We start from the raw sequence: 24,998 nt of genomic DNA, 5'->3' as shown, positions 1-24,998 counted from the left end.
AAAAAATTCCACAGTGAGATGAGCCTAAATAGCAATATCTATCAATACATAGATATTCAAATAATAAAAGCACTCACATTAAAGTCAAACAAAAACAATCAAACTGTCACTACCTGCAACACAGTATTCTTAACCAACAGAAAATACATAATTTAAGTGCCAAACTTGATATGTTCTCTGCCCGGGCAGGTTCACATTTCCGTGAGGCAGTGAACACTAGTATTGTCATGTATGTGGAGTTACACGGATGCGGTTTATTAGCCTTTACGGGATGCATTGATTACTCAATGATTTGGCATTTAACTTGTGGAATTATTGTCTGCACACCACAGCAAAAGGGTGAAAAGAAACAGCTTACAATTTATCAAGTGCTGAAACTTTGCCGAGTGAAAACAGTGTAACTCAACAGAGTTGACTAAAGTTCTTCACAATTTTAAGACAGATGAGAAACAATAAAAGACAAAACATATTGCAAGCATTCCAGAGCATATACTGTATCCTCAAACTCATTGACCAGACTCAAAAACCAATGCAAAAAGATGTGTTTTCAACTGTGACTTGAAAGTCTCAATTGATGGAGACAAACGAATGTGAAAGGGAAGATTATTCCATATTTTAGGGGCAGACACAGAGAAAGCCAGATTACCCTTTGATTCTTACCCAGACCGAGGGGCAGCCAGCAGAAATTGGTTTGTAGATCTCAAGGGCCTTGAAGAAGTATGAGGGCTTAAGAGATCTGCAATGTATTGTGGACAGTCATTGTGTAGTGCTTTAAAAATAAATCTCAAGACTGTCAGATGTCACATGAAGTCCTCTTTGGAACCTGAACTTCTTTAGAATGTTAAGACTTTGTGACACCTGTGCGCAATAAAAGAGAACGCAGGTGTCTTGAGATGTATTCATAAAATTTGGAGTTCTTTTAAACTTCACACGATATCTAACATTTTTGCGGCCCTGCACGGGACGCTGAAAAAAATCCCACTGTGAGATGTGGTGCAGTGGTCAAAGACATCCATCCAGCACATGTTTAGATGGAAAAACAACTGAAAAACAGCGCAGACACATGCAAAAAATATGTGTAAACAGCCCATAACTGGCCCTATACTTGACATGAACAGGACCTGAAATCCAACAGTTTGTGGGGTCCCATTGGGCTCGGCTCAGGTTGAAGACCTCTATTGCACATGTAGAATAACTGAATAGTGATTTTGGTGTCCGAATACAGGCACGTCAAACGGCTAACCAAGTACCAACCTAACCCTAACCCCACTGACCCAGCAGAATTGGGTAAATAACCCAACAAAATGACCCAACAGTCTCAAGCCAGCGTTCTGGTTTAAAACATAACCAGACATTTTTTAGAGTGTATGTATTTTGTGCCTCTGATGACATTCATATGAATCAATGTGAGTAGAGTTAGTGTCCAGAGAGCCTAGAGGTGACTCCTGATCTCTGATCTTGTCTGATGAGGATTTGGCGGGTCGTGGCTGCGGAACATTTCCCCCGGAGCCTCCAGCCCTTCTGATCATTATTCCCAGGTAAGTCCTCCTCTATCCCTTTAGAGAGTCTGAATATACCATGTGAGAGGAGGGTTTACAGCTGGTCTGACACATGAATAGAGCTGTAGGTGGAGTCTTGAAGGTGTGCAAAGGCAATGAGAGACACTAGCGTGTGATTATGGGTAATCCCTCCTTAAATAACCATAAACAGTGAGCCAACGGTGTTTAGGACAACTGGACAAGAGGACAGGACATTCTCTCCTGTTCGTGCTCAACTAAGATATATCCAACATACAAGACAAGGGACATCTTCATCAGAGATTATCTGTGGACTGCTTTTGTAAGACCCAGGATGAATTTTGCAGCTCAGTTTTTCTATGCTAACTTTACAAATGACGGCTCAGCGACACCACAAGAGACACGAAGGAGCTTCAATGACAGCGAGGAGTATGATCCCTTCTGGCAGAGGTGGGAAAAAGCGAATCTGAGTCTCAAACACCCTGTTCTCCCCAGGTTCTCCTCGAGTCTGACAGACGTGTTATGTCAAAGCAGTTCTAGAGTTTGGACGACTAAACAAATCAGTGGTTTCCACTAGAGACCGTGTAGCATCTCCTTTGTTTTTCCCTCCCTATCCTGTGGTTCTTCCATCCAGTGAGTCAACACATCCATCCATTCCTGCCCGTAAACCCTTGAGACACCCAAACCTGCAACTTCTAAAGAGGCAGCATTCTGCCAAAGACATCAAGCTCTTTTGTGCACTACATCAACAGAATACATCCAAAAACCTTGTGCACCTTCGGCTGCCATTCCTCATCCTGATCTAAGAACTCCTGGTGGAGCTTCAAAGAGAGTGTATCCTCCTCAACTCCTAAATGTTCCCACTCATTCTCCTTTAGAAACACCAGATCTCTCCTCATCTGTAGCATCCCCAGTTATCTCCCTTTATCCCTGCAGCTCAAGGACAGTGTATGACACGTTCCTGCAGCTCTTCCAAGCCTTATTTACCTCTTCCTGCCACGGTAAACACTGAAACAGAGAGAGAAATAATCTTTCCTTTGAGGGGATTCTTGCAACAGGTGTCCTGTATATCAGAGGATAGAGGTCGTATTTCTCCAAAATGGAATAAAGAGAGATTGTGGTTGCAGTGGCAATGTGGCGAGAGTTTAGACTTGTAGGATCAAGTAGAGCTGAGCTGAGATATTAATAGATCTTAGAGCTGCGGGACAAGGCCAGAGAGAGATCACACTGAAAACTAACACCAAACTCACTTCACTTCAGTTGAGGATGTCATCATCAATTACAATGAACCGACAATTCTATGAATCTTCTATGTTGGAGTATATGCACTCTACAAGGTTATGACCACTGCATATTTTATGTGAATGCATGAGTACTTGTACAGTGGATAGATCTGTTTTGTAGTTGTGCTTTCTAAATACATGTCAGAGGACATAATGTTTGTATGAAACAGATCCTATGTTGGCTGTTTACACAATTGCTGAAAAACAGACATGCTAGGTCAATGCATTGCAAGTGCACAGGGCCACTGTACATAGTATTTAGCATGCGTATCTGTTGCAGTAACAAATCTTAGTTCTCAAGGGGGGGGCGATAGAGTTGCCTTCAAATGTTTGCAGCATTGAAGGAATATTCCGGGTTCTATACAAGTTAAGCTCAGCAGCATTTGTGGCAATAATGTTGATTAGCACAAAAACTTATTTCCCTATTTCCCTCCTTTTCTTTAAAAAGAGCAAAAATCTGTGTTACAATGAGAGACTTACAATGAAAGTGAATTGGGTCAATTTTTGGAGGGTTTAAAGGCAGAAATGTGAATCTTAAAATTTTATAAAAGCACACATGAATTTTTCTGTTAAAACTTGTGTATTATTTGAGCTGTAAAGTTGTTTAAATCATCGTTTTATGGTCGATTTAGAGTTTTATGGTTTACAGTGTTACGTCGTAATGGCAACAAAAATGTAAAATTGGATATAACTTTACACAGAACATTTTAATAAGCAATCTTATCACACTATAATCATGTTAACACATTGTTTACGACTTGTGTCTATACTTTTGAAACAGTGAGTATTTTAACGTTTACGGATTTACTTCCATTGTAAGTGTCTCACTGCTTTTTTTAAAGAAAAGGAGGGACGAGTCTCAATAATGTTTTGTGGAAATCAACATTATGACACAAATGCTGTCGACTGAGCTTGAAGCTGAAGTATGTAATTCCTTCGACACTAGCGCCACCGAATGGCAAATTGCAAAAGTAAACAATGTTTTCAAAACAGCTTTCTGAATACGCCCCCCCCCCCCGCCTGCCATTGGTCAAACAGTCAGATAGTCCCGCCCCCTACTCACGCCATTGGTTGAGTAATGTTGTTGGGGTGGCTCTAAGCAGGTCGCTCAAAACAAACAGGAATTTGTATAGCACCACAAAGACACAGTGTTTATGGTTTTCAAGAAATGTAATCTATGAATGGCTTACTTATAGTTGTCTCTGCATATTAAGCTAGAATAGGAGAAAGTATTTTAACACAGAAAATGTGGGGGTCTGGGTAGCTCTGCGAGTACTGACGCTGACTACCACACCTGGAGTCGTGAGTTCGAATCCAGGGCATGCTGAGTGACTCCAGCCAGGTCTCCTAAGCAACTAAATTGGCCCGGTTGCTAGGGAGGATAGAGTCACATGGTGTAACCTCTTCGTGGTCGCTATAATGTGGTTCTCGCTCTCGGTGAGGCACGTGGTGAGTTGTGTGTGGATGGCATGGAGAATAGCGTGAACCCTCGACATGCGCTAGGTCTCCGTGGTAACGCGCTCATAAAATGCGCGGATTGACTGTCTCAGACGTGGAGACAACTGAGATTCGTCCTCCGCCACCTGGATTGAGGCGAGTCACTATGCCACCATGAGGACTTAGAGCGCATTGGGAATTGGGCATTCCGAATTGGGGAGGAAAATGCTTTTATACATTTATTACAGAAAGTAATAAGAGGACTCGTTTATGTTAAGGTCTTGAATTAGTTCAAGAACTGAGGTCTCTGGATGCTCAGAAACAAAAAAGGGAAACATTTATGTATGAATAAAAATAAATGTAGTTTTTAAATATTTCTTGTTGTTTTGTACTCTAAAAGACATCATCAGTGATTCAAAAATGTGTGTGAAAATCACTTTGGTGTAAAGTCAGACTTGCCATTGCAAAGACAGACTTTGTATATATACAAATCGCCCGGTAATCATTGACTGCAGGTCTGAAAGGTCAGTGGCAATGGGGTCAAAATTGAAACGTTTTGTAACTTTGTAATGCTGAAGCCAACGCTTCATTCCATGGGGTTCAATGTATGCATGTGGAAGCCCCTTAAGTCACTAATGAAGAAAGCCATCCTGATTTCAACAGTGTTCTGACTACAGTGTCTGTTTTCTTCCAGCAGTACAGAACAGCGGAGAAGTTCCACCAAACCAGATTGCTCTTTCCACAGCGGCCCGTGTCACAAAGACGGGCACATTGGTAACGGCCGTGTGGGTCGCCGCTCAACTCTAATCTGCCCAGAACGCCTCAAAGATTTTGGAGTCGAGGAATACCTCAATGGAGATGTAAAAGTCTTTGAGACCACGGTTACGGAACCAGCTGAGGTCCAGTTAATGTCTACACCAAAACCTTCCGTTAAGAAAGGCAGTGAAAGCAAGTCTGCATCTAAACCTCCACCTGAGTATCTGCGCTTTGAGGACATCAGCGCTGCTGCCTTTAAACTCCAACAGTCAGGAATTCAGAAAACGCCCTGCACCGTATGTTCTTCATGCAATTACTCACAGACCTCAAGAATGGCCCATTCTACCTCAGATAGTCACTAAACCAACAATCAGTCATAATAACTCATTCCAAGACTGACATATGGACAATAATTAAACGATTTTATTAAAACACACTGTTGACAAATATATGATGAGAACAACAGGCCAGAGCTAGACATTAATAGTGTACAAAAGGAAGAAGAAACATCTAGAAAGAATTGATTCATCTATCCAATACTCCAGTATGTTGTGTATTTCTCCGTTTGAGCTGCGTGAACACAAAGAACTAAACACTGACAAAATGACCTCACTCAAACATCCTATAGCATCCTATTTATACATGATATTAATCACTATATCCTCAACATATGTCTTATTAATGTTACATCTGCACAGACAATGAAGTGAGTTACATGCTAGTCAGAATGCATGATTTGTGTTATGAATATACTGATTCCGTAAAAAAATATACGTGCAATGCAATCTCCTAAACCGGCTAAAACAGTAAAATAACAACAGTCTGTAAAGCATGAAGAATTCACAATACAGTAACTAATAAAAAGTAGCTTCTACTTTAGTGTATTCATTTATGTAATTATTTCAGGAGCTCAGCTTTTCACAATGAGAGTTGTGTATCTTTTAAATGTTTGATGCATGTATATACATTTAAATATAAGTTTAACACATTTTTGTCATGTTATTTTCGTTGAACAAAATAATATAGTGCTTTCATCAAAGTAAAACTGACTAAAGTTAATGAATATGACATGACAAAATACTGATTTAATTTAATGGACATTTTCATTAAATAACAAAAACAATGACTAAAACAACAAACTGTGAAAAAATATACTCGAGGAAAGTAGAAATATTCAAAAACTGTACTTATACAGTAAGTATTTGTACTTCGTTACTATACACCTCTGAGGTTTGCTGGTCTTAGCTGGTTTAAGGTGGTTTAGCTGGTCTAAGCTGGTTTAAGGTGGTATAGCTGGTCTTAGCAAGTTTAAGGTGGTTTAGCTGGTCTTAGCTGGTTTAAGATGGTTTAGCTGGCCTTAGCTGGTTTAAGGTGGTTTAGCTGGTCTTAGCTGGTTTAAGGTATTTGTCTGGTCTTATCTGGTTTAAGGTGGTTGGCTGGTCTTAGCTAGTTTAAGGTGGTTTAGCTAGTCTTAAATGGTTTAAGGTGGTTTTATGTTCTTAGCTGGTTTCAAGTTGTTTAGCTGGTCTTAGCTGGTTTAAGATGGTTTAGCTGGCCTTAGCTGGTTTAAGGTGGTTTAGCTGGTCTTAGCTGGTTTAAGGTATTTGTCTGGTCTTATCTGGTTTAAGGTGGTTGGCTGGTCTTAGCTAGTTTAAGGTGGTTTAGCTAGTCTTAAATGGTTTAAGGTGATTTTATGTTCTTAGCTGGTTTCAAGTTGTTTAGCTGGTCTTAGCTGGTTTAAGATGGTTTAGCTGGCCTTAGCTGGTTTAAGGTGGTTTAGCTGGTCTTAGCTGGTTTAAGGTGGTTCTCTGGTCCTAGCTGGTTTAAGATGGTTTAGCTGGTCTTAGATGGTTTAAGGTGGTTTAGCTGGTCTTATCTGGTTTAAGGTGGTAAGCTGTTCTCCCAGCCTGACCAGTTGACAAGTGCCCATAACTACTCTAAAACCATAAAAACAGACCAATCTAACACTCTTGGCCAGGCTGGGAGACCATCTAACCACCTTCAGCTGGTTCAAGAAGGGTTTTTCCCAGCATGTTAAAGCTGATCAGCTTAGCTGGTCTTAACTGGTTTAAGGTGGTTGGCTGGTCTTAGCTAGTTAATGGTGATTTAGCTAGTCTTAGCTGGTTTAATGTGGTTTTCTGCTTAGCTGGTTTCAAGTGGTTTAGCTGGTCTTAGTTGGTTTAATGTGGCTTAGCTAGTCCTAGCTGGTTTAAGATGGTTTAGCTGGTAGCTGGTCTTAGCTGGTTTAAGGTGGTTAGCTGGTCTTAGCTAGTTTAAGGTGATTTAGCTAGTCTTAGCTGGTTTAAGGTGGTTTAGCTAGTCTTAGCTGGTTTAAGGTTGTTTTCTGTTCTTAGCTGGTTTCAAGTGGTTTAGCTGGTCTTAGCTGGTTTAAGGTGGTTTAGTTGGTCTTAGCTGGTTTAAGGTGGTTCTCTGGTCCTAGCTGGTTTAAGATGGTTTAGCTGGTCTTAGATGGTTTAAGGTGGTTTAGCTGGTCTTATCTGGTTTAAGGTGGTAAGCTGTTCTCCCAGCCTGACCAGTTGACAAGTGCCCATAACTACTCTAAAACCATAAAAACAGACCAATCTAACACTCTTGGCCAGGCTGGGAGACCATCTAACCACCTTCAGCTGGTTCAAGAAGGGTTTTTCCCAGCATGTTAAAGCTAGCCTCTGATCAGCTTAGCTGGTCTTAACTGGTTTAAGGTGGTTGGCTGGTCTTAGCTAGTTAATGGTGATTTAGCTAGTCTTAGCTGGTTTAATGTGGTTTTCTGCTTAGCTGGTTTCAAGTGGTTTAGCTGGTCTTAGTTGGTTTAATGTGGCTTAGCTAGTCCTAGCTGGTTTAAGATGGTTTAACTGGTAGCTGGTCTTAGCTGGTTTAAGGTGGTTAGCTGGTCTTAGCTAGTTTAAGGTGATTTAGCTAGTCTTAGCTGGTTTAAGGTGTTTAGCTAGTCTTAGCTGGTTTAAGGTTGTTTTCTGTTCTTAGCTGGTTTCAAGTGGTTTAGCTGGTCTTAGCTGGTTTAAGGTGGTTTAGTTGGTCTTAGCTGGTTTAAGGTGGTTCTCTGGTCCTAGCTGGTTTAAGATGGTTTAGCTGGTCTTAGATGGTTTAAGGTGGTTTAGCTGGTCTTAGCTGGTTTAAGGTGGTTTAGCTGGTTTGAGGTGGTAAGCTAGTCTCCCAGTCTGACCAGTCGACAAGTGTCATAACCACTCTAAAACCATAAAAAAACAGACCAGTCTAACACTCTTTGCCAGGCTGGTAGACCATCTAACCACCTTCAGCTGGTTCAAGAAGGGTTTTTCCCAGCATGTTAAAGCTAGCCTAGATCATACTGTATATAGTTACACCGCATGGTTTGTTTAAGGGAATATTAAGTTTGGTCTGCTGTTTTAGGACAGAGAATTTGGATCCATTTATTAAAAGTTATTCCCCTGCCTTGGTCACTTTGATTTTATGACATGCAGAAAATGAGAAGAATCTTGTCTTAAATAAACAAGTCTTTTTCAAACTCTGGTCCAGTCTATAAACATTTGCATTCTGTCCTCAGTACTCTCGGCTGTCCAAACAGTACGGGATGGAAATCTATCTGAAAAAAGAGCATCTCCATTACACTGGTTCTGTGAAGGAGAGAGGTGTTCTCTATCTGCTGTCCGCACTCAAACAGGTAATGATCAAGCAGAATTAACTCATTTACCATAATACATCAGTCATAGGACACCTGTGTGAACTTGATGAGAACTGACTTCATACATCCACTAAAAATCACCAAGAGCGCCAGTTGCCAGTGACGTTAATTCGGAGAAAAGCTCCAGCAGCATTTGAGAAATGCACATCACACATGCTTTCATATAATTTTTTATCTAATGCAATGACATTGAACATTTTAAAGTGTTCATGCAAATACTTTTTGGGGTCACTGTAATGTCTGTTTTCTTGAGGCTCAACACTGATATTATATAAAATCTGAGAGGTTTTGTTTCAGGAGCAGCAGAGGAAAGGTGTGATTGTGGCCACAGACTGTAACTTCTCGATGGCCGTGGCGTATCACGCAGTGGAGATGAGAATTCCAGTGTTTGTCATCATGCCGGCGTATAGTTCTCCACCACGCCTCCGTATGTATAGAGACTACGGCGCCATGGTGATCTCATATGGCAGCACCGCCCGAGACTCTATGAACCACGCACGGCACCTCGCCAAAGAGAATGGATACCTGTGTCTAGAGGAGTGAGTGATTTTAAAGTGATCTTTCATTAGTGCTGTTTGTTAAGTCAAACATCACTATGATTATTACTCATTGATCTGAACAAACCCCTAACCCTCAGTCTGGTGACAAAAATCCCATAGACTTACATTAAAGGAGGGACTCCAGTCCAGAATATTACAAAGACTTGAGGGTGCAGGACTCTTTTAACTTGAGCCAGTAAACAATGACCTAGCAACCACACAGAACACCCTAGCAACAAGCTAGCAGTGTCCTAGCAACATCTCAGAACACCTTAGTAATTGCATAGAAAAGCCTTTTTAATCACCCAGAACCCTCTAGAAACCACCCAAAAAGCCCTAACAACCACCTGGTAGACTCATAGCAACAACCCAAAACCCATAGCAACCAGTGTTAGGTGTAATGCATTACTTAAGTAATTAATTACTGTAATTATGTTTTCTTTATGTTGTAATTATGTAATTACTGTAATTATATGTTTTCTAATTTAACGCTGTCCCCTTAAATTCTTTGGCCAGTTCATGAATCATTTTATTTGATTTTATATGATTTATTTGAAAGAATTAAAAGAACAGTTTCATGTCTATCCTTGTATTTTTCATCTGGTCAAGGTTGACAAGGGTTTTAGAAAGTAATGAGTAATACATAATGTAATTACTTTTCATATAGAGTAATTAGTACAGTAATATAATTTCACTGTAGAAGATGTAATTAGTAGTTAGTAATTTTACTTTTTTTAGAGTAAATTACCCAACACTGATAGCAACCACCCAAAACCCCCTAGAAACCACCCAAAAAGCCCTATCAACCACCCAGTTCATCCATAGCAACCACCCAGTACACCCATAGCAATCACCCAATTCATCCATAGCAACCACCCAGTTCACCCATAGCAACCACCCAGTTCACCATTAGCAACCATCCAGTTCACCATTAGCAACCACCCATTTCACCCCTAGCAACCATCCAGTATATTCATATGAACCACCCAGAACCCCCTAGCAACCACACAGAACTCCCTAGCAACAACTCAGACCACTCTTGCATAATAGCAGGAAGTTTTGCATGTTCCAGCAGCACTTACATGATGTAAGTTTATGATGCATTAATAACATAAAGGTAAAATAGTGCCTAAATGATTTGCATGCACAGAGTAAGATTTGTAAAAGTGTAAATTAAGTTACAAGCGTGATATAGAAAAATGTGCATGCGCAGAGTAAGATTTGTGAAAGCGTAAATCAAATTGCGAGCGTAAAAATAAATTGCATGCACATAGAACAAGCTGCAAGTGTAAGAAAAAAATATTAGCAATACTTTAATAATTTGCATAAGTGTAATTCATGTGTTGTGAATCTGTAATGTCATATTAACACAAAGTAAATGTGGTTTGTATTCTTCTGACTTCCTTTTTTTCGCGATTACACTTTCTGCACTGTCTATGCATCTAAACATGGCCAAAAACACTGCAAACCTGCAATCAGCGATATGCAAGCAAAGAAAGGGTTTAAAGAACAGCAAAACGGATTGACTGCGTAGAATCAGTCTGTATGTGTAAAATAAACCACTGCAAATTTGTTTGTGCCATAAATATTTTCCAGAAATAATCCAACATACACTTCCCTTTGCACTCACAATTTTGGCACAAATTTCTCACTGAAAAGAGTTTTGCAAGTGCGAGGAGGAAGGCGGGTCTACCTGCTTCTAGTAACCAATCAAATGACATTGTCCTTGACCAGTTTACTCTGACCAGATTGGTTTAATAACGTGACAGAGAGGGCCTGGGTAGCTCAGTGGTAAAATACGCTGGCTACCACCCCTGGAGTTCGCTAGTTCGCTAGTTCGAATCCCAGGGCGTGCTGAGTGACTCCAGCCAGGTCTCCTAAGCAACCAAATTGGCCCGGTTGCTAGGGAGGGTAGAGTCACATGGGGTAACCTCCTCGTGGTCGCTATAATGTGGTTTGTTCTCGGTGGGGCGCATGGTGAATTGAGCGCGGATGCCACGGTGGATGGCGTGAAGCCTCCACACACGCTATGTCTCCGTGGCAACGCGCTCAGCAAGCCACATGATAAGATGCGCGGGTTGACGGTCTCAGACGCGGAGGCAACTGGGATTTGTCCTCCGCCACCCGGACTGAAGCAAAATCACTATGTGACCACCAGGACTTAGAGTGCATTGGGAATTGGGCATTCCAAATTGGGAGAAAAAAAAAAGGGGAAAAATCCCACAAAAAAAATAACAAATAAAATAAAATAACGTGACAGATAGCTTCTTCTTCATATGGCTCAGCATCATTCCTCTGGGTATCTCTCTTCTCTTAAATATAAAACTGAAATATTAATGCATACACATTCTTTTATTGTGAGTGTAAAGTTGAGCTGACACCATTTATTGATAAAAATATAATTCTCAACCTGAAGTTCAAATGTCTCTTCCTTGTTGCTGTTCATTATTTCATATCTCTGGTTGCAGGTTTGCAGTGTTTTTGGCCATGTTTAGGCGCATAATCAGTGCCAAAAGTGTAAGCACGAAAAAAAGGAAGTCAGAAGAATACAGACCACTGCAATTTGTGTGTTGTGAATCTGTAATTTCATATTAACACAAAGTAAATGTTATGCAAAGCATTAAAGTATTGCTAATAATTTTTTCTTATGCTTGTAACTTTATTTACACCTTTACAAAACGTTCTGTGCGCATGCAAAACAAATTTCGCTTGCAATTTGATTTACGCTTTCACAAATCTTACTCTGCACATGCAAATCATTTAGGCACTATTTTACCTCCATACATTTATTTCTGATGTGGTTCAGAGTCCTGCAGTGACATCTACAGTTCAGTCTCATAATAAATAAAGACACAAGTGTTTTCCTCTAATATAACTCAATGAGAACTAGTAATTATAGATTTGATTTTTTGCCTTTTCTAAGGTTCGTCCAAGTACAGATGTCACATGTTTAGAGAGCCTTTTCTCTCGGCCAAACTCTTCTCTATAATAAAACAAACCAACATGACAACCTCTTTGTAAACGTGTTATAACCTGATCTTAATCTCAAACATGAAGAACACTCTTTAAACCCGAGCAGTGAACTGAGAATCAGAGTTGTGATTATGTATCTATCATAAGACTCTCTCTCTCTCTCTTCTCAGAGAGGACAGCGCGGTGTATCTGGCAGGTCTGGGCACAGTGGGCATGGAGATCTGTGAGCAGGTGCCCAAACTGGATGCAGTCATCGTGCCTGCGGGCGGACACTGCGGTCTACTGGCAGGAACTGCAGCTGCCATCAAACACCTGAACCCTCGAATCTCTGTCATAGTGAGTCTAATGCATCATCATCTTCTAGTTGATTAAACCTCAAATGAACTCATTTACTTCATTCTGTCACCAAACTATAAAGTGCATTATTATGAGCACCAGAAAAAGCACAATAAACAATCATGTTTAATGCTTGAACGTGTCTGTGTGATTGAGGGTTGTTTATGTCAGTAATGCCTACAATCATTGTGTTTCTAACAGGGCGTTGAACCAGAGGAATTTGCCCTTTTATTGCAGTCTCTCAAAACAGATTGTCCCATAAAGGATCTGTACTGTAACCCCAACAAGAAACTCTACAGAGGTACAGTACGAGTGAATGCACTGGATATGCAGTGACACCAAAAATTATCTGGACATTTACGAGCAGATTTGACACGACCTCTCGTTTGCTTTTTCCCACAGATTTAGTGAATCACTCGTTGGGTACACATACCTTTCAGTTGGCCAAGAAAATGGTGGACAAAGTCATTTCTGTCAGGTATTTTGTGTCATGCGTGTCATGTTAAGCACTTCCTGTCTTGATATGGATCATCAGATTTGTTGTAGAGTTGCAGAGCATCACCTGAAACGTGAGATGATGTAAGAGATTTTAATGCTGTAAAGTCTGACACGTGAAATAATTGTCCGAAAATTCATTTTTGTTTTTAGTACCATTAGACAAACTATAAAAAGAAATCATAAAAAAAAAAAAAAACATGCACAATTTTTTTATGTATCATATTTGATCCATTTGGCTTTAAAGGTCATTATCCTCCTGATTTGTGTGTAGGACATTTGTTATGTAAGTTTTTCTACAGTGGTAAATATTGGGGTATTATCAGAGGACTCTCTGGACTTTTCAGAGATACCAAATGTTTGAGAGTTTGACCATGACAACTTCCTCTTCTTGCTCTATAAATATGGATTGAAATGTATCACAGTATCAAATACAATATCAATAAAATATTATTTTTTCAATGAACTATTTTTATCATGTACACACTACCGTTCAAAAGTTTGGGGTCACTTGCCTAAAATGTTTCTCATGATCTTAAAAATCTTTTGATCTGAAGGCGTGTGCTTAAATGTTTGAAATTAGTTTTGAAGACAAAAATATAATTGTGCCACCATATTAATTTATTTCATTATAAAACTATAATTTAATTAAAAAATAAAGTAACCCTAAACTTTTGAACGGTAGTTTATTTTATGCACCAAACACTATATTGACATTAAAAAAAGGGAAATTGTAAATGTTTTTTCACTGGGTCTCAGCAACTTATGGTAAGATGACATCATCATAGCTTGTGATGTAAAATAATTCAATTCAATTCAATTTTATTTATATAGCACAATTTAAAAACAACAACAGTTGACCGATGTGCTGTACAATGTGTTCGCAAAAACTTTTTAAATACAATAAAACCCACAATAAAACATAATAATATACAGGTGCATCTCAATAAATTAGAATGTCATGGAAAAGTTCATTTATTTCAGTAATTCAACTCAAATTGTGAAACTCGTGTATTAAATAAATTCAATGCACACAGACTGAAGTAGTTTAAGTCTTTGGTTCTTTTAATTGTGATGATTTTGGCTCAAATTTAACAAAAACCCACCAATTCACTATCTCAAAAAATTAGAATACATCATAAGACCAATAAAAAAAACATTTTTAGTGAATTGTTGGCCTTCTGGAAAGTATGTTCATTTACTGTATATGTACTCAATACTTGGTAGGGGCTCCTTTTGCTTTAATTACTGCCTCAATTCGGCGTGGCATGGAGGTGATCAGTTTGTGGCACTGCTGAGGTGGTATGGAAGCCCAGGTTTCTTTGACAGTGGCCTTCAGCTCATCTGCATTTTTTGGTCTCATGTTTCTCATTTTCCTCTTGACAATACCCCATAGATTCTCTATGGGGTTCAGGTCTGGTGAGTTTGCTGGCCAGTCAAGCACACCAACACCATGGTCATTTAACCAACTTTTGGTGCTTTTGGCAGTGTGGGCAGGTGCCAAATCCTGCTGGAAAATGAAATCAGCATCTTTAAAAAGCTGGTCAGCAGAAGGAAGCATGAAGTGCTCCAAAATTTCTTGGTAAATGGGTGCAGTGACTTTGGTTTTCAAAAAACACAATGGACCAACACCAGCAGATGACATTGCACCCCAAATCATCACAGACTGTGGAAACTTAACACTGGACTTCAAGCAACTTGGGCTATGAGCTTCTCCACCCTTCCTCCAGACTCTAGGACCTTGGTTTCCAAATGAAATACAAAACTTGCTCTCATCTGAAAAGAGGACTTTGGACCACTGGGCAACAGTCCAGTTCTTCTTCTCCTTAGCCCAGGTAAGACGCCTCTGATGTTGTCTGTGGTTCAGGAGTGGCTTAACAAGAGGAATACGACAACTGTAGCCAAATTCCTTGACATGTCTGTGTGTGGTGGCTCTTGATGCCTTGACCCCAGCCTCAGTCCATTCCTTGTGAAGTTCACCCAAATTCTTGAATCGATTTTGCTGGACAATCATAAGGCTGCGGTTCTCTTGGTTGGTTGTGCATCTTTTTCTTCCACACTTTTTCCTTCCACTCAACTTTCTGTTAACATGCTTGGATACAGCACTCTGTGAACAGCCAGCTTCTTTGGCAATGAATGTTTGTGGCTTACCCTCCTTGTGAAGGGTGTCAATGATTGTCTTCTGGACAACTGTCAGATCAGCAGTCTTCCCCATGATTGTGTAGCCTAGTGAACCAAACTGAGAGACCATTTTGAAGGCTCAGGAAACCTTTGCAGGTGTTTTGAGTTGATTAGCTGATTGGCATGTCACCATATTCTAATTTTTTGAGATAGTGAATTGGTGGGTTTTTGTTAAATGTGAGCCAAAATCATCACAATTAAAAGAACCAAAGACTTAAACTACTTCAGTCTGTGTGCATTGAATTTATTTAATACACGAGTTTCACAATTTGAGTTGAATTACTGAAATAAATGAACTTTTCCACGACATTCTAATTTATTGAGATGCACCTGTATACCTAAAAAACATAAAATAATAAACAACAGACAACATCACAAGTTGTATGCTAGAGAGAAAAGATGCATTTTTAACTTAGATTTAAATATATGTAGTGTTGGAGCAGTTCTGATAGAAGTCGGTAAGCTGTTCTAAAGTTTAGGTGCGGCTATGGCGAACGCTCGATCACCCCTAGATTTTAGCTAACTCTGGTTGGCGGACCAAAGAGCTCTTCCTGGACGGTGTTCCCACAAAAGGTCGGAGAGGTAGGCAGGGGCTCGGCTATTTAAGGATTTATATACAAGCGAGAGCACTTTAAAATCAATTCTAGAACGGACAGGAAGCCAAAGTAAAGACACTAAAGCTCACATTTACGGACACCCATTAAAAGTCTCGCAGCTTCATTTTGAACCATCTGTTATCTAGATATGGAAGAATTGTTTAGTCCCAAATATAAAGAATTACAGTAGTCCAGTCTAGAGGTGATAAAAGCATGTATCGCTGTTTCGAAGTGCTTGATGGACAGAAAGGACTTCACTTTAGCCAGTACTCTTAGTTGAGAAAAACTAAGAGTTAATTTGCTTGTCAAATTTAAGGGCACTATCAAAAAAGACCCCCAAATTTTTCAAACAAGTTTTAACCGAAGACGATAAGACACCAACATTTTAATGAGAAGTTTTAGGGGCTTCTGAAGAGCCAAACACAATGATCTTAGTTTTACTTTCATTTAAATTTACGAAACTTAAAGACATCCAGGCCTCAACATGAGACAGACCATTTTTATGCTTCAGGGGCAGATACATTTGTGTATCATCCGCATAGCAGTGATAATTCAAGCCATGGTTTTTAAAAACTGAGCCTAAGGGAAGCATGTAAATTAATGAGAATTATATATATATATTTAATGAGATCTTTATAATGACAGAGCAGGACTGCATATATGAAAATACACAGAAATATTAGTTCACACTTTAAATGTGTCTTATAAAAAGTATATGTCAGAATTTTAAAGCTCTGATTGTTTTTGTGGTGTGCATGAATGTAATGTAATGGTGATTGAGAGATATTCCTCAAAAGTCTGTTGTATCATATTTAATACATGGATTTCAAAGGGGTTTTTTCAATAAAATAATATACAAAACTTGAACCAAGCACAAGTTGCTTATATTCAGCACATACTCATTTTAAAATATCAGTAACAATATAATCATTACTGTCACTCTTACTTTATTAAAATAAGATGTTATTTATCCCAACATAAGAGTCACTTTTCACCCAAGTCCGTCGCTGTTTTAAATAGATCGATATAAACATTGAAACCACTTTTTCACAAATAACCACTAGATGTGCCATAAACATGTGAAACATACATACTATAGGTTGTTCGGCTCGTCAGCTTGAACAGAGAGTGAAACAGGAGCCGTCAAACGTTGTGTATCATATTTAATACGCACAGAGTTATAGGGTTCATAAAATCATGGGTTTTCAAACTTGTTGATGTCATAGACCCTTAAATATGATGATCCCCTTACGAGGGACCCCTGTCCTGAAATATAAAATTAGCTATATATTTTAATGGATAAAGACCCATTTATATTGTGTAAGGGAAAATAGTAAACATAATATAATAAATGCAATATTTGTTTGCAAAATTAAACAAATTACTTTTTTTTATTGTCATTGTACTTATAGGGTACATCGGGGTAAAAGGCTCCTTTGATTTTGTTTTCTCCTAAAACACTAAACAGCAACAAATCTACTACTCTAGTGTTCTTAGGGCAGAAACGAGAACATTTACTTCCTACTAATAACCTTTTCCTTTATGCACTAACAATTTTAAGTAAGTAAAACCGCTATGTGCACTTCAAATGTTTGAAGCGTATACTTTGCATCGCTACTGCAGTCATGAGAGAAATGTTGATTATAAAGATACTTATATACCATTCAATACTGAAATGCATGATTTTATTGAACTGTTTTACCCAATATGTAACTGCTACGTATTTTTATGCTTAGCTTAGCAAAATGTTAATTTCAAACTGGACTGAAATCAATTGTTTGCGAAGTTGCTGCCTGCATAGAGTGTTTCAGATCAGTCACTTTGGAACAGAGTCATGTTTTTCAGTGCAGTTTGTGACCATGCATGTCAATCTGGTCTGTTATATAATGCAAAGGTTAATGATGTTGTTTACCTCAACAGGGAGGCAGATGCTCTGATGGCCATGTTGCGCTTTCAGGAGTACGAGCGATCGACTATCGACACAGAGGGTGCCATGGGTTTGGCAGCCATCTTGGCAGGCCAACTGCCAGAGCTTAAAGGCAAAAGGTGATATTCGGTCTGTATAGATGACCTTCAATTGGGCTCAACAGTCAATTTAACACATTGTAGTCTAATGTTTAGCAACATTAAAAGCTTTTGGAATGGAATTCTCCTTTATGAAATGACAGATCCGAGTCGTGTTCCAGGCAGTTCTAAAATGCACACCTGTGCCAAGGTGGCTAATGAACAAGTAGCCTATAATACTTGTCGAAAGGTTTGTTTATTACGTTTATTTCATTTTAGTCCACCCAAAAATGAAAATTCTCTCATCATTTACTCACCCTCATGCCATCCCAGATGTGTTTGACTTTCTTTCTTCTGCTGAACACAAATGAAGTTTTTTAGAAGAATATTTCAGCTCTGTAGGTCCATATAATGCAAGTGAATGGTGACCAAAACTTTGAAGCTTCAAAAAGCACATAAAGTCAGCATAGTAGTAATCCATATGACTCCATGTCTTCAGAAGTGATTCAATCACTTTGGGTAAGAAACAGATCAATATTTAAATCCTTTTTTACTATAAATCTCCACTTTCACTCTCAGAATGTGAAAAATATTGGACAAAATCAATAAATATTGATCTGTTTCTCACCCACACCTATCATATCACTTCTAAAGACATGGATTAAACCACTGGAGTTGTGTGGATTACTGTTATGCTGCCTTTATGTGCTTTTTGGAGCTTCAAAGGTCTGGTCACCATTCACTTGCATTGTATGGACCTACAGAGCTGAGATATTCTCCTAAAAATCTTCATTTGTGTTCTGCAGAAGAAAGTAAGTCACATCTGGGATGGCATGAGGGCGAGTAAATGATGAGAGACTCTCCTGCCAATCACATCTTGAATGCGTAGCTCAGATTTTGTGGAGCAACTTTGTTTTTTTAAACTGGAATAACAACAACAAAAAAAGTTACCACTTTTCCTTTAGTATTAAACAATGATGTGCAATGTGTACGTATCTGTTACCATCTAAAAAATGTTTTTAAAAAAATGCACAAAATAAAAAGCTGTGTTAAAAGGAAATATAGGACATTAGGATGTAATAACCTGTGAAATGTTTTTGTTATGTGCACAAGGGTGGCAGTGGTGGTGAGCAGTGCTAATATGGAGCTGGACCTGTTTCTGCAGTGTGTGGAACGAGCTCTGGTTCTGGACGACCGGGTCAGTCGATTCACGGTGCAGTTGGGTGACTGGCCTGGAGACATGGCCAAACTGCTGGACACACTCGCCCGAGAGGACGTCAGGTGAGAGACGACACTGTATGATCCGCATGTGTCTGTCATGACTCCTCACAGTCGTGTTCACAGCCAATCCACTTATCAGCAGCATGTTCATGTTCAATGAGCTCGTGTCATACAGTAGGTGTTGCTAATGTAATAACAGCTTCATTAAATCCCAGTTAAAGTTAGACTGTGACCTTTTCCTCAGTTTTCAGACTAAACGTCAGGACACACAGAGAAATATATTTCTGTCCTCACTCAATATTCTTTTCAGTTTCAATACACTTTACTGCTACAATTGTATCATAAACAATCAGGCCAAAGCATCCATACACACACTTTACATGTTAGTCACTGACTCGTTTTGTCTCTCTCTCTCTCTCAGGTTGCTGGATGTTTGTCACAAACGGTACAGTGATAAGGCAGAGCTCTTTAAAACACAGGTCAGAGAACACTGCTTTTACTTTCTATTGGTTCAACACTAACAATTCATTCACTATTGGAACTGCAGGCAAATATTAGGTAACACTTTCTATGAAGCCCATATTTATAATGCATTAGTAATGTCTCATAATACACCTTATAATAAGTTATAACTTCTCATAAATAATTATAACCACAATTATAAGTACATTATAAGACTTTCTCTATTCATAGTTATTCTTTAGAGTATAATGCATTATTATAACACAAGTAACATTCAATGTTAAAGCAGCAGAAGTTAATAAAGTTAATGTTATAAGTGCTGTATAGTGTAAACAGTCAAAAGATCATATTATAAGTGTTCTTTACCTGCTTTAATTAAAGTTACAAAAGTAATATCTTCTTATAAACAGTCATAACATAAACGTGTAACATATATTAACATTACAAGACAAACTTATATAATGGAAGTTATTTATAAGATGCACAAACATTAAAGTTGATTTAATAGAGTCCAGTATAGTTTGATTGTTTTGTGTTTACACCCAAGAAGATTGGCTACATGTGTGATCAACATACATTAGTTTCTGCTATATATTTTAACAGTGTAGCTTTACAAGTATCTCATAATATCTTACAATCTACACTGACGGTGTGTTATTTTGTATTTTGTGCATGTGTAATGTTTATAACTTACAGCATGACTTGTAATGTTTATAAGCACTTATAAATATCTTATAGATGTTTATAAGAATACATTGCTTTTGTCACTTAAAGTATACCTATTATACAGTATATATTACAAATATATATAATACATTATAACTTCTGCAGATAAAGCTGGATGTTGCTTGTGTTATAATGCATTATAGGTAAGTATTATAATGTATTATAATTGTGGTTACAATTCTATATAAGGTGTATTATGAGATATTACTAATGCATTATAATGCCTTTACAATGCATTATAAATATAGGCTTCATAGAAAGTGTTGCCAGATATTGATTTCCTAAATAATAGCAATCTTTATTTGAACAATCCTGATACTGATTCTTAAAAACCCAAGATCGATCTTTTATCCTTAAAGTTTACTTTAGATTTGGTTGTGTTGATCATTATGTTAAAGGTATATTCCGGGTTTAATACAAGTTCAATCGACAGCATTTGTGTCGTAATGTTGATTACCACAAAAACATTAATTTCGACTCGTCCCTCCTTTTCTTTAAATCTGTGTTCCAGTGAGACACTTACAATGGAAGTCAATGGGATCAATTTTTGGAGGGTTTAAAGATGCTTATAATTTTATAAAAGCACTTACATTAATTCTTCTGTTAAAACTTGTGTATTATTTGAGCTGTAAAGATGTTTAAATCATAATTTTAATGGTTTAAGGCGTTATGTCGTCATGGCAACAAAATTGTAAAATTGTCTCTAACTTTCCACAGATGTGGTTAGTAAGTGAAATCATGTTAACACACATATTGTTTATGTCTTGTGTCTATACTTTTGAAACAGTGAGTATTTTAATGTTTACAGATTGACCCCATTGACTTCCATTGTAAGTGCCAGGGCCACAACAAATTATGCAGTTTAATTGCTATTTCTGTAAAGGAATATTCAGAGTTCAACACAAGTTCAATCGACAGCATTTGTGTCATAATGTTGATTACCACAAAAATTTATTTCGACTCGTCCCTCCTTTTCTTTATAAAAGCACAAATCTGTTACAGACAGTGTACAGTAAAAGTACATGTACTCTCTTTTTAAACAGTAAAATTATACTTTTTACATCTATAAAACATAATTTTACTGTAAAATTACTTGTATTGTCTTGCTAAATTTATTATCATTTTTTATCATATATATTTAAGGTAACTCGGTTAACCAATTAACATTTTATTTATTTTTACTGTAGCATTTTTACTGTTAAAATTACGGACATTTTTACAGTGTAAATTATTGTTAAAATGACAATAAATTCCCTGCGTGACACATCATATTTCATTATATTTGATGGGAATAGTTTGTTCTTATTTTTAATATCAGTTACGTACATTGGGGTGTTCTGTGTTATATGTGATGTAGTTTCGTTAATGTTTATTGTATTATTTTAATTTCACATGTTTATTGGTCATTACTCCTGGAAGAGCCACTATTGATGAACTTCATGTCATCATGTGACCTTCTGTAATTACTACAGTGATTAATAATACATTATAAAGTAAAAAGTAGATTTTGAACAGTTTCAGAATGTTAGTGTATCAAGTTTATATCATTTAATAACAAACGGTAATGAACCGTAAAATTTAAAGGCATCAAAATGACATTCCGTAAAGCCTGAAACATGGTCACATGGTATTTTTTACTGTAAATGTTTGGCAACCACAGCTTTTTTTTTACGGTGTTGTTAGTTTTTAAAATTAATACTTTCTTAATGTACCAAGTTACTGAATTAGCTGAGAGAATCTCTTTCACATGTAAGCAAACTAGACATTATAACTTAAAGAATCTGGGGCCTGGGTAGCTCAGCGAGTATTGACGCTGACTATCACACCTGCAGTCGCGAGTTCGAATCCCAGGGCGTGCTGAGTGATTCCAGCCAGGTCTCCTTAGCAACCAAATTGGCCTGGTTGCTAGGGAGGGTAGAGTCACATGGGGTAACCTCCTCGTGGTCGCTATAATGTGGTTCTCACTCTCGGTGTGGTGTGTGGTGAGTTGTGCGTTGATGCTGCGGAGAATAGTGTGAAGCTCCACACGCGCTACGTCTCCGCGGTAACGCACTCAACAAGTCATGTGATAAGATGCACGGATTGACGGTCTCAGACGCGGAGGCAACTGAGATTCATCCTCCGCCACCCGGATTGAGGCGAGTCACTACGCCACCACGAGGACTTAGAGCGCATTGGGAATTGGGGAGAAAATCATGGGAATCAACGGAATCAAATCGTGAAATCTGTACTGACACCCAGCCCTAATAACTAATATCAAAAGGGGTTTTCTTTAAAGTACCATGTACTGTAAATGCAGGGAATCACATTCACAATGAGTTACCCATCAGTTTGTAGTACCTGTGGAAACTATAAATGAAATCACACATAGGAATAAGTTTTGCCTTTTTTTTTTTTTTCAAACTGTTTTGAATATTTGTTTTCACACAGGTGGAGTGTGTTGTTGAAACTGGTGATAAATCTCAAAACTGTCAGCTGCGCCGGACACTGTCAGACCGATACCCGTCACTGCACTGGCTGGACCGGTGATCAAAACACACACTTAACTATAACACTGCTGTTTGAGTAAATAGAGATTCACAACATTTAGAAAGGAAACACGTGTCTTATAAATACTTAATGTGAATGATAAACACAAATCAATTCACATTTAAATGTTAGACTGTATTCCATGTCACATGACTTCTAAGCCACAAAATGAACATCTCAGTCATTCAATAATACTTACTGAATAAATTGTGGAATGTCCTCAAAACCGGAGATAAGGAATGGAGCTTATGCTGTACAAAACTCGTCTGTTTATAAAAGTTACTGTGTGTTTGATGTGGAAACTAGCTGTGTTATACAGGATGTCTGTTGTATTTTGAGTTAATAATATAAAGGTTTATCCAGTCTTATCATGCACTGACTGTTTGATTCTTAATTCTGATCAATATTTTGTAATCAGCATGAGAGAGAGAGAACGGGTCGAGGATGAAGAGTTAAATACAAGAGTTTCCTCGTTCTTGAGCGGATGAGGACTTCCTCTTGATTAAAGACTTGAGACAGTTTATGTAGAGAGATGAGTGATTATTTAAATCTGTAAGTCTATTAGCTGATGTCACCTTGACCGCTGCAGAGAACGCTTACAGAACGTTACTACAACACCAGCTGTGTCTGAGAATAAGAGAGCATTGAAAGAATAGTTTACCCAAAATGTACAATTCATTTCCTCACTCTCATGTCACTCCAAACTCGATACCATTTCAGTGGAACACAAAAGTAGAAACTTTGAAGAATCTTCACGCAGTTATTTTCCAATAACGACATTCTCACGAAACCCATCAAGAAAGTGACAGGACATATTTAACCACAAATCAATAAAATAAATAAATGAAATTATATTTTGCATAAAGACAATGAAGACTACATTCAGGACCATTTCGATTTTTTTTCTTTTTTGCTTTGTGACATTACAGGTGCTGGTCATATAATTAGAATATCATCAAAAAGTTGATTTATTTCACTAATTCCATTCAAAAAGTGAAACTTGTATATTATATTCATTCATTACACACAGACTGATATATTTCAAATGTTTATTTCTTTTAATTTTGATGATTATAACTGACAACTAAGGAAAATCCCAAATTCAGTATCTCAGAAAATTAGAATATTGTGAAAAGGTTCAATATTGAAGACACCTGGTGCCACACTCTAATCAGCTAATTAACTCAAAACACCTGCAAAGGCCTTTAAATGGTCTCTCAGTCTAGTTCTGTACGCTACACAATCATGGGGAAGACTGCTGACTTGACAGTTGTCCAAAAGACGACCATTGACACGTTGCACAAGGAGGGCAAGACACAAAAGGTCATTGCAAAAGAGGCTGGCTGTTCACAGAGCTCTGTGTCCAAGCACATTAATAGAGAGGCGAAGGGAAGGAAAAGATGTGGTAGAAAAAAGTGTACAAGCAATAGGGATAACCGCACCCTGGAGAGGATTGTGAAACAAAACCCATTCAAAAATGTGGGGGAGAACCACTACGCACAGACGCATGCAAGACATGGGTTTCAGCTGTCGCATTCCTTGTGTCAAGCCACTCTTGAACAACAGACAGCGTCTGAAGCGTCTCGCCTGGGCTAAAGACAAAAAGGACTGGACTGCTGCTGAGTGGTCCAAAGTTATGTTCTCTGATGAAAGTAAATTTTGCATTTCCTTTGGAAATCAGGGTCCCAGAGTCTGGAGGAAGAGAGGAGAGGCACACAATCCACGTTGCTTGAGGTCCAGTGTAAAGTTTCCACAGTCAGTGATGGTTTGGGGTGCCATGTCATCTGCTGGTGTTGGTCCACTGTGTTTTCTGAGGTCCAAGGTCAACGCAGCCGTATACCAGGAAGTTTTAGAGCACTTCATGCTTCCTGCTCCTGACCAACTTTATGGAGATGCAGATTTCATTTTCCAACAGGACTTGGCACCTGCACACAGTGCCAAAGCAACCAGTATCTGGTTTAAGGACCATGGTATCCCTGTTGTTAATTGGCCAGCAAACTCGCCTGACCTTAACCCCATAGAAAATCTATGGGGTATTGTGAAGAGGAAGATGCGATATGCCAGACCCAACAATGCAGAAGAGCTGAAGGCCACTATCAGAGCAACCTGGGCTCTCATAACACCTGAGCAGTGCCACAGACTGATCGACTCCATGCCACGCCGCATTGCTGCAGTAATTCAGGCAAAAGGAGCCCCAACTAAGTATTGAGTGCTGTGCATGCTCATACTTTTCATGTTCATACTTTTCAGTTGGCCAAGATTTC

General features: G+C 38.5%; 2 protein-coding genes across 3 annotated transcripts in view; one reads left to right on the top strand and one right to left on the bottom strand.

Annotated features, from left to right (window-relative positions):
• The window catches only part of LOC127411940 (serum response factor-like), an 896,621-nt gene that overhangs the window by 784,540 nt on the left and 87,083 nt on the right, over positions 1–24,998 (bottom strand). The gene's annotated exons all lie outside the window — the stretch shown is intronic.
• LOC127411943 (L-threonine ammonia-lyase-like) lies at positions 95–23,650 on the top strand. 2 transcript variants are annotated; one of them, XM_051647881.1, is made up of 11 exons: positions 95–1,967; positions 4,932–5,289; positions 8,535–8,651; positions 8,970–9,211; positions 12,355–12,520; positions 12,722–12,821; positions 12,923–12,998; positions 17,713–17,838; positions 18,910–19,077; positions 19,439–19,496; positions 22,636–23,650. In XM_051647881.1, the coding sequence occupies exons 1-11, from the start codon at positions 1,852–1,854 to the stop codon at positions 22,732–22,734; spliced, it is 1,626 nt and encodes a 541-aa protein (XP_051503841.1). In that variant the 5' UTR covers positions 95–1,851; the 3' UTR covers positions 22,735–23,650. The 2 variants fall into 2 exon arrangements, with proteins under 2 accessions (XP_051503841.1, XP_051503842.1); XM_051647882.1 differs by having other exon boundaries at positions 97–1,967; positions 4,935–5,289; positions 22,636–23,649.

The sequence above is a fragment of the Myxocyprinus asiaticus genome, chromosome 21 (genome assembly GCF_019703515.2).
Source record: "Myxocyprinus asiaticus isolate MX2 ecotype Aquarium Trade chromosome 21, UBuf_Myxa_2, whole genome shotgun sequence".
NCBI lineage: Eukaryota > Metazoa > Chordata > Actinopteri > Cypriniformes > Catostomidae > Myxocyprinus > Myxocyprinus asiaticus.
The sequence above is the reverse complement of the archived record's forward strand: the minus strand, read 5'-3'. Positions and strand labels throughout refer to the sequence as shown.

Bases quoted from the DNA above. Each gene is read 5' to 3' on its own strand.
- LOC127411943 (XM_051647881.1), top strand. From the start codon at position 1,852: ATGAATTTTGCAGCTCAGTTTTTCTATGCTAACTTTACAAATGACGGC. The intron at 1,968-4,931 runs GTGGGAAAAAGC...GTTTTCTTCCAG, and splicing joins TATGATCCCTTCTGGCAGAG to CAGTACAGAACAGCGGAGAA. The intron at 12,521-12,721 runs GTGAGTCTAATG...TGTTTCTAACAG, and splicing joins ACCCTCGAATCTCTGTCATA to GGCGTTGAACCAGAGGAATT.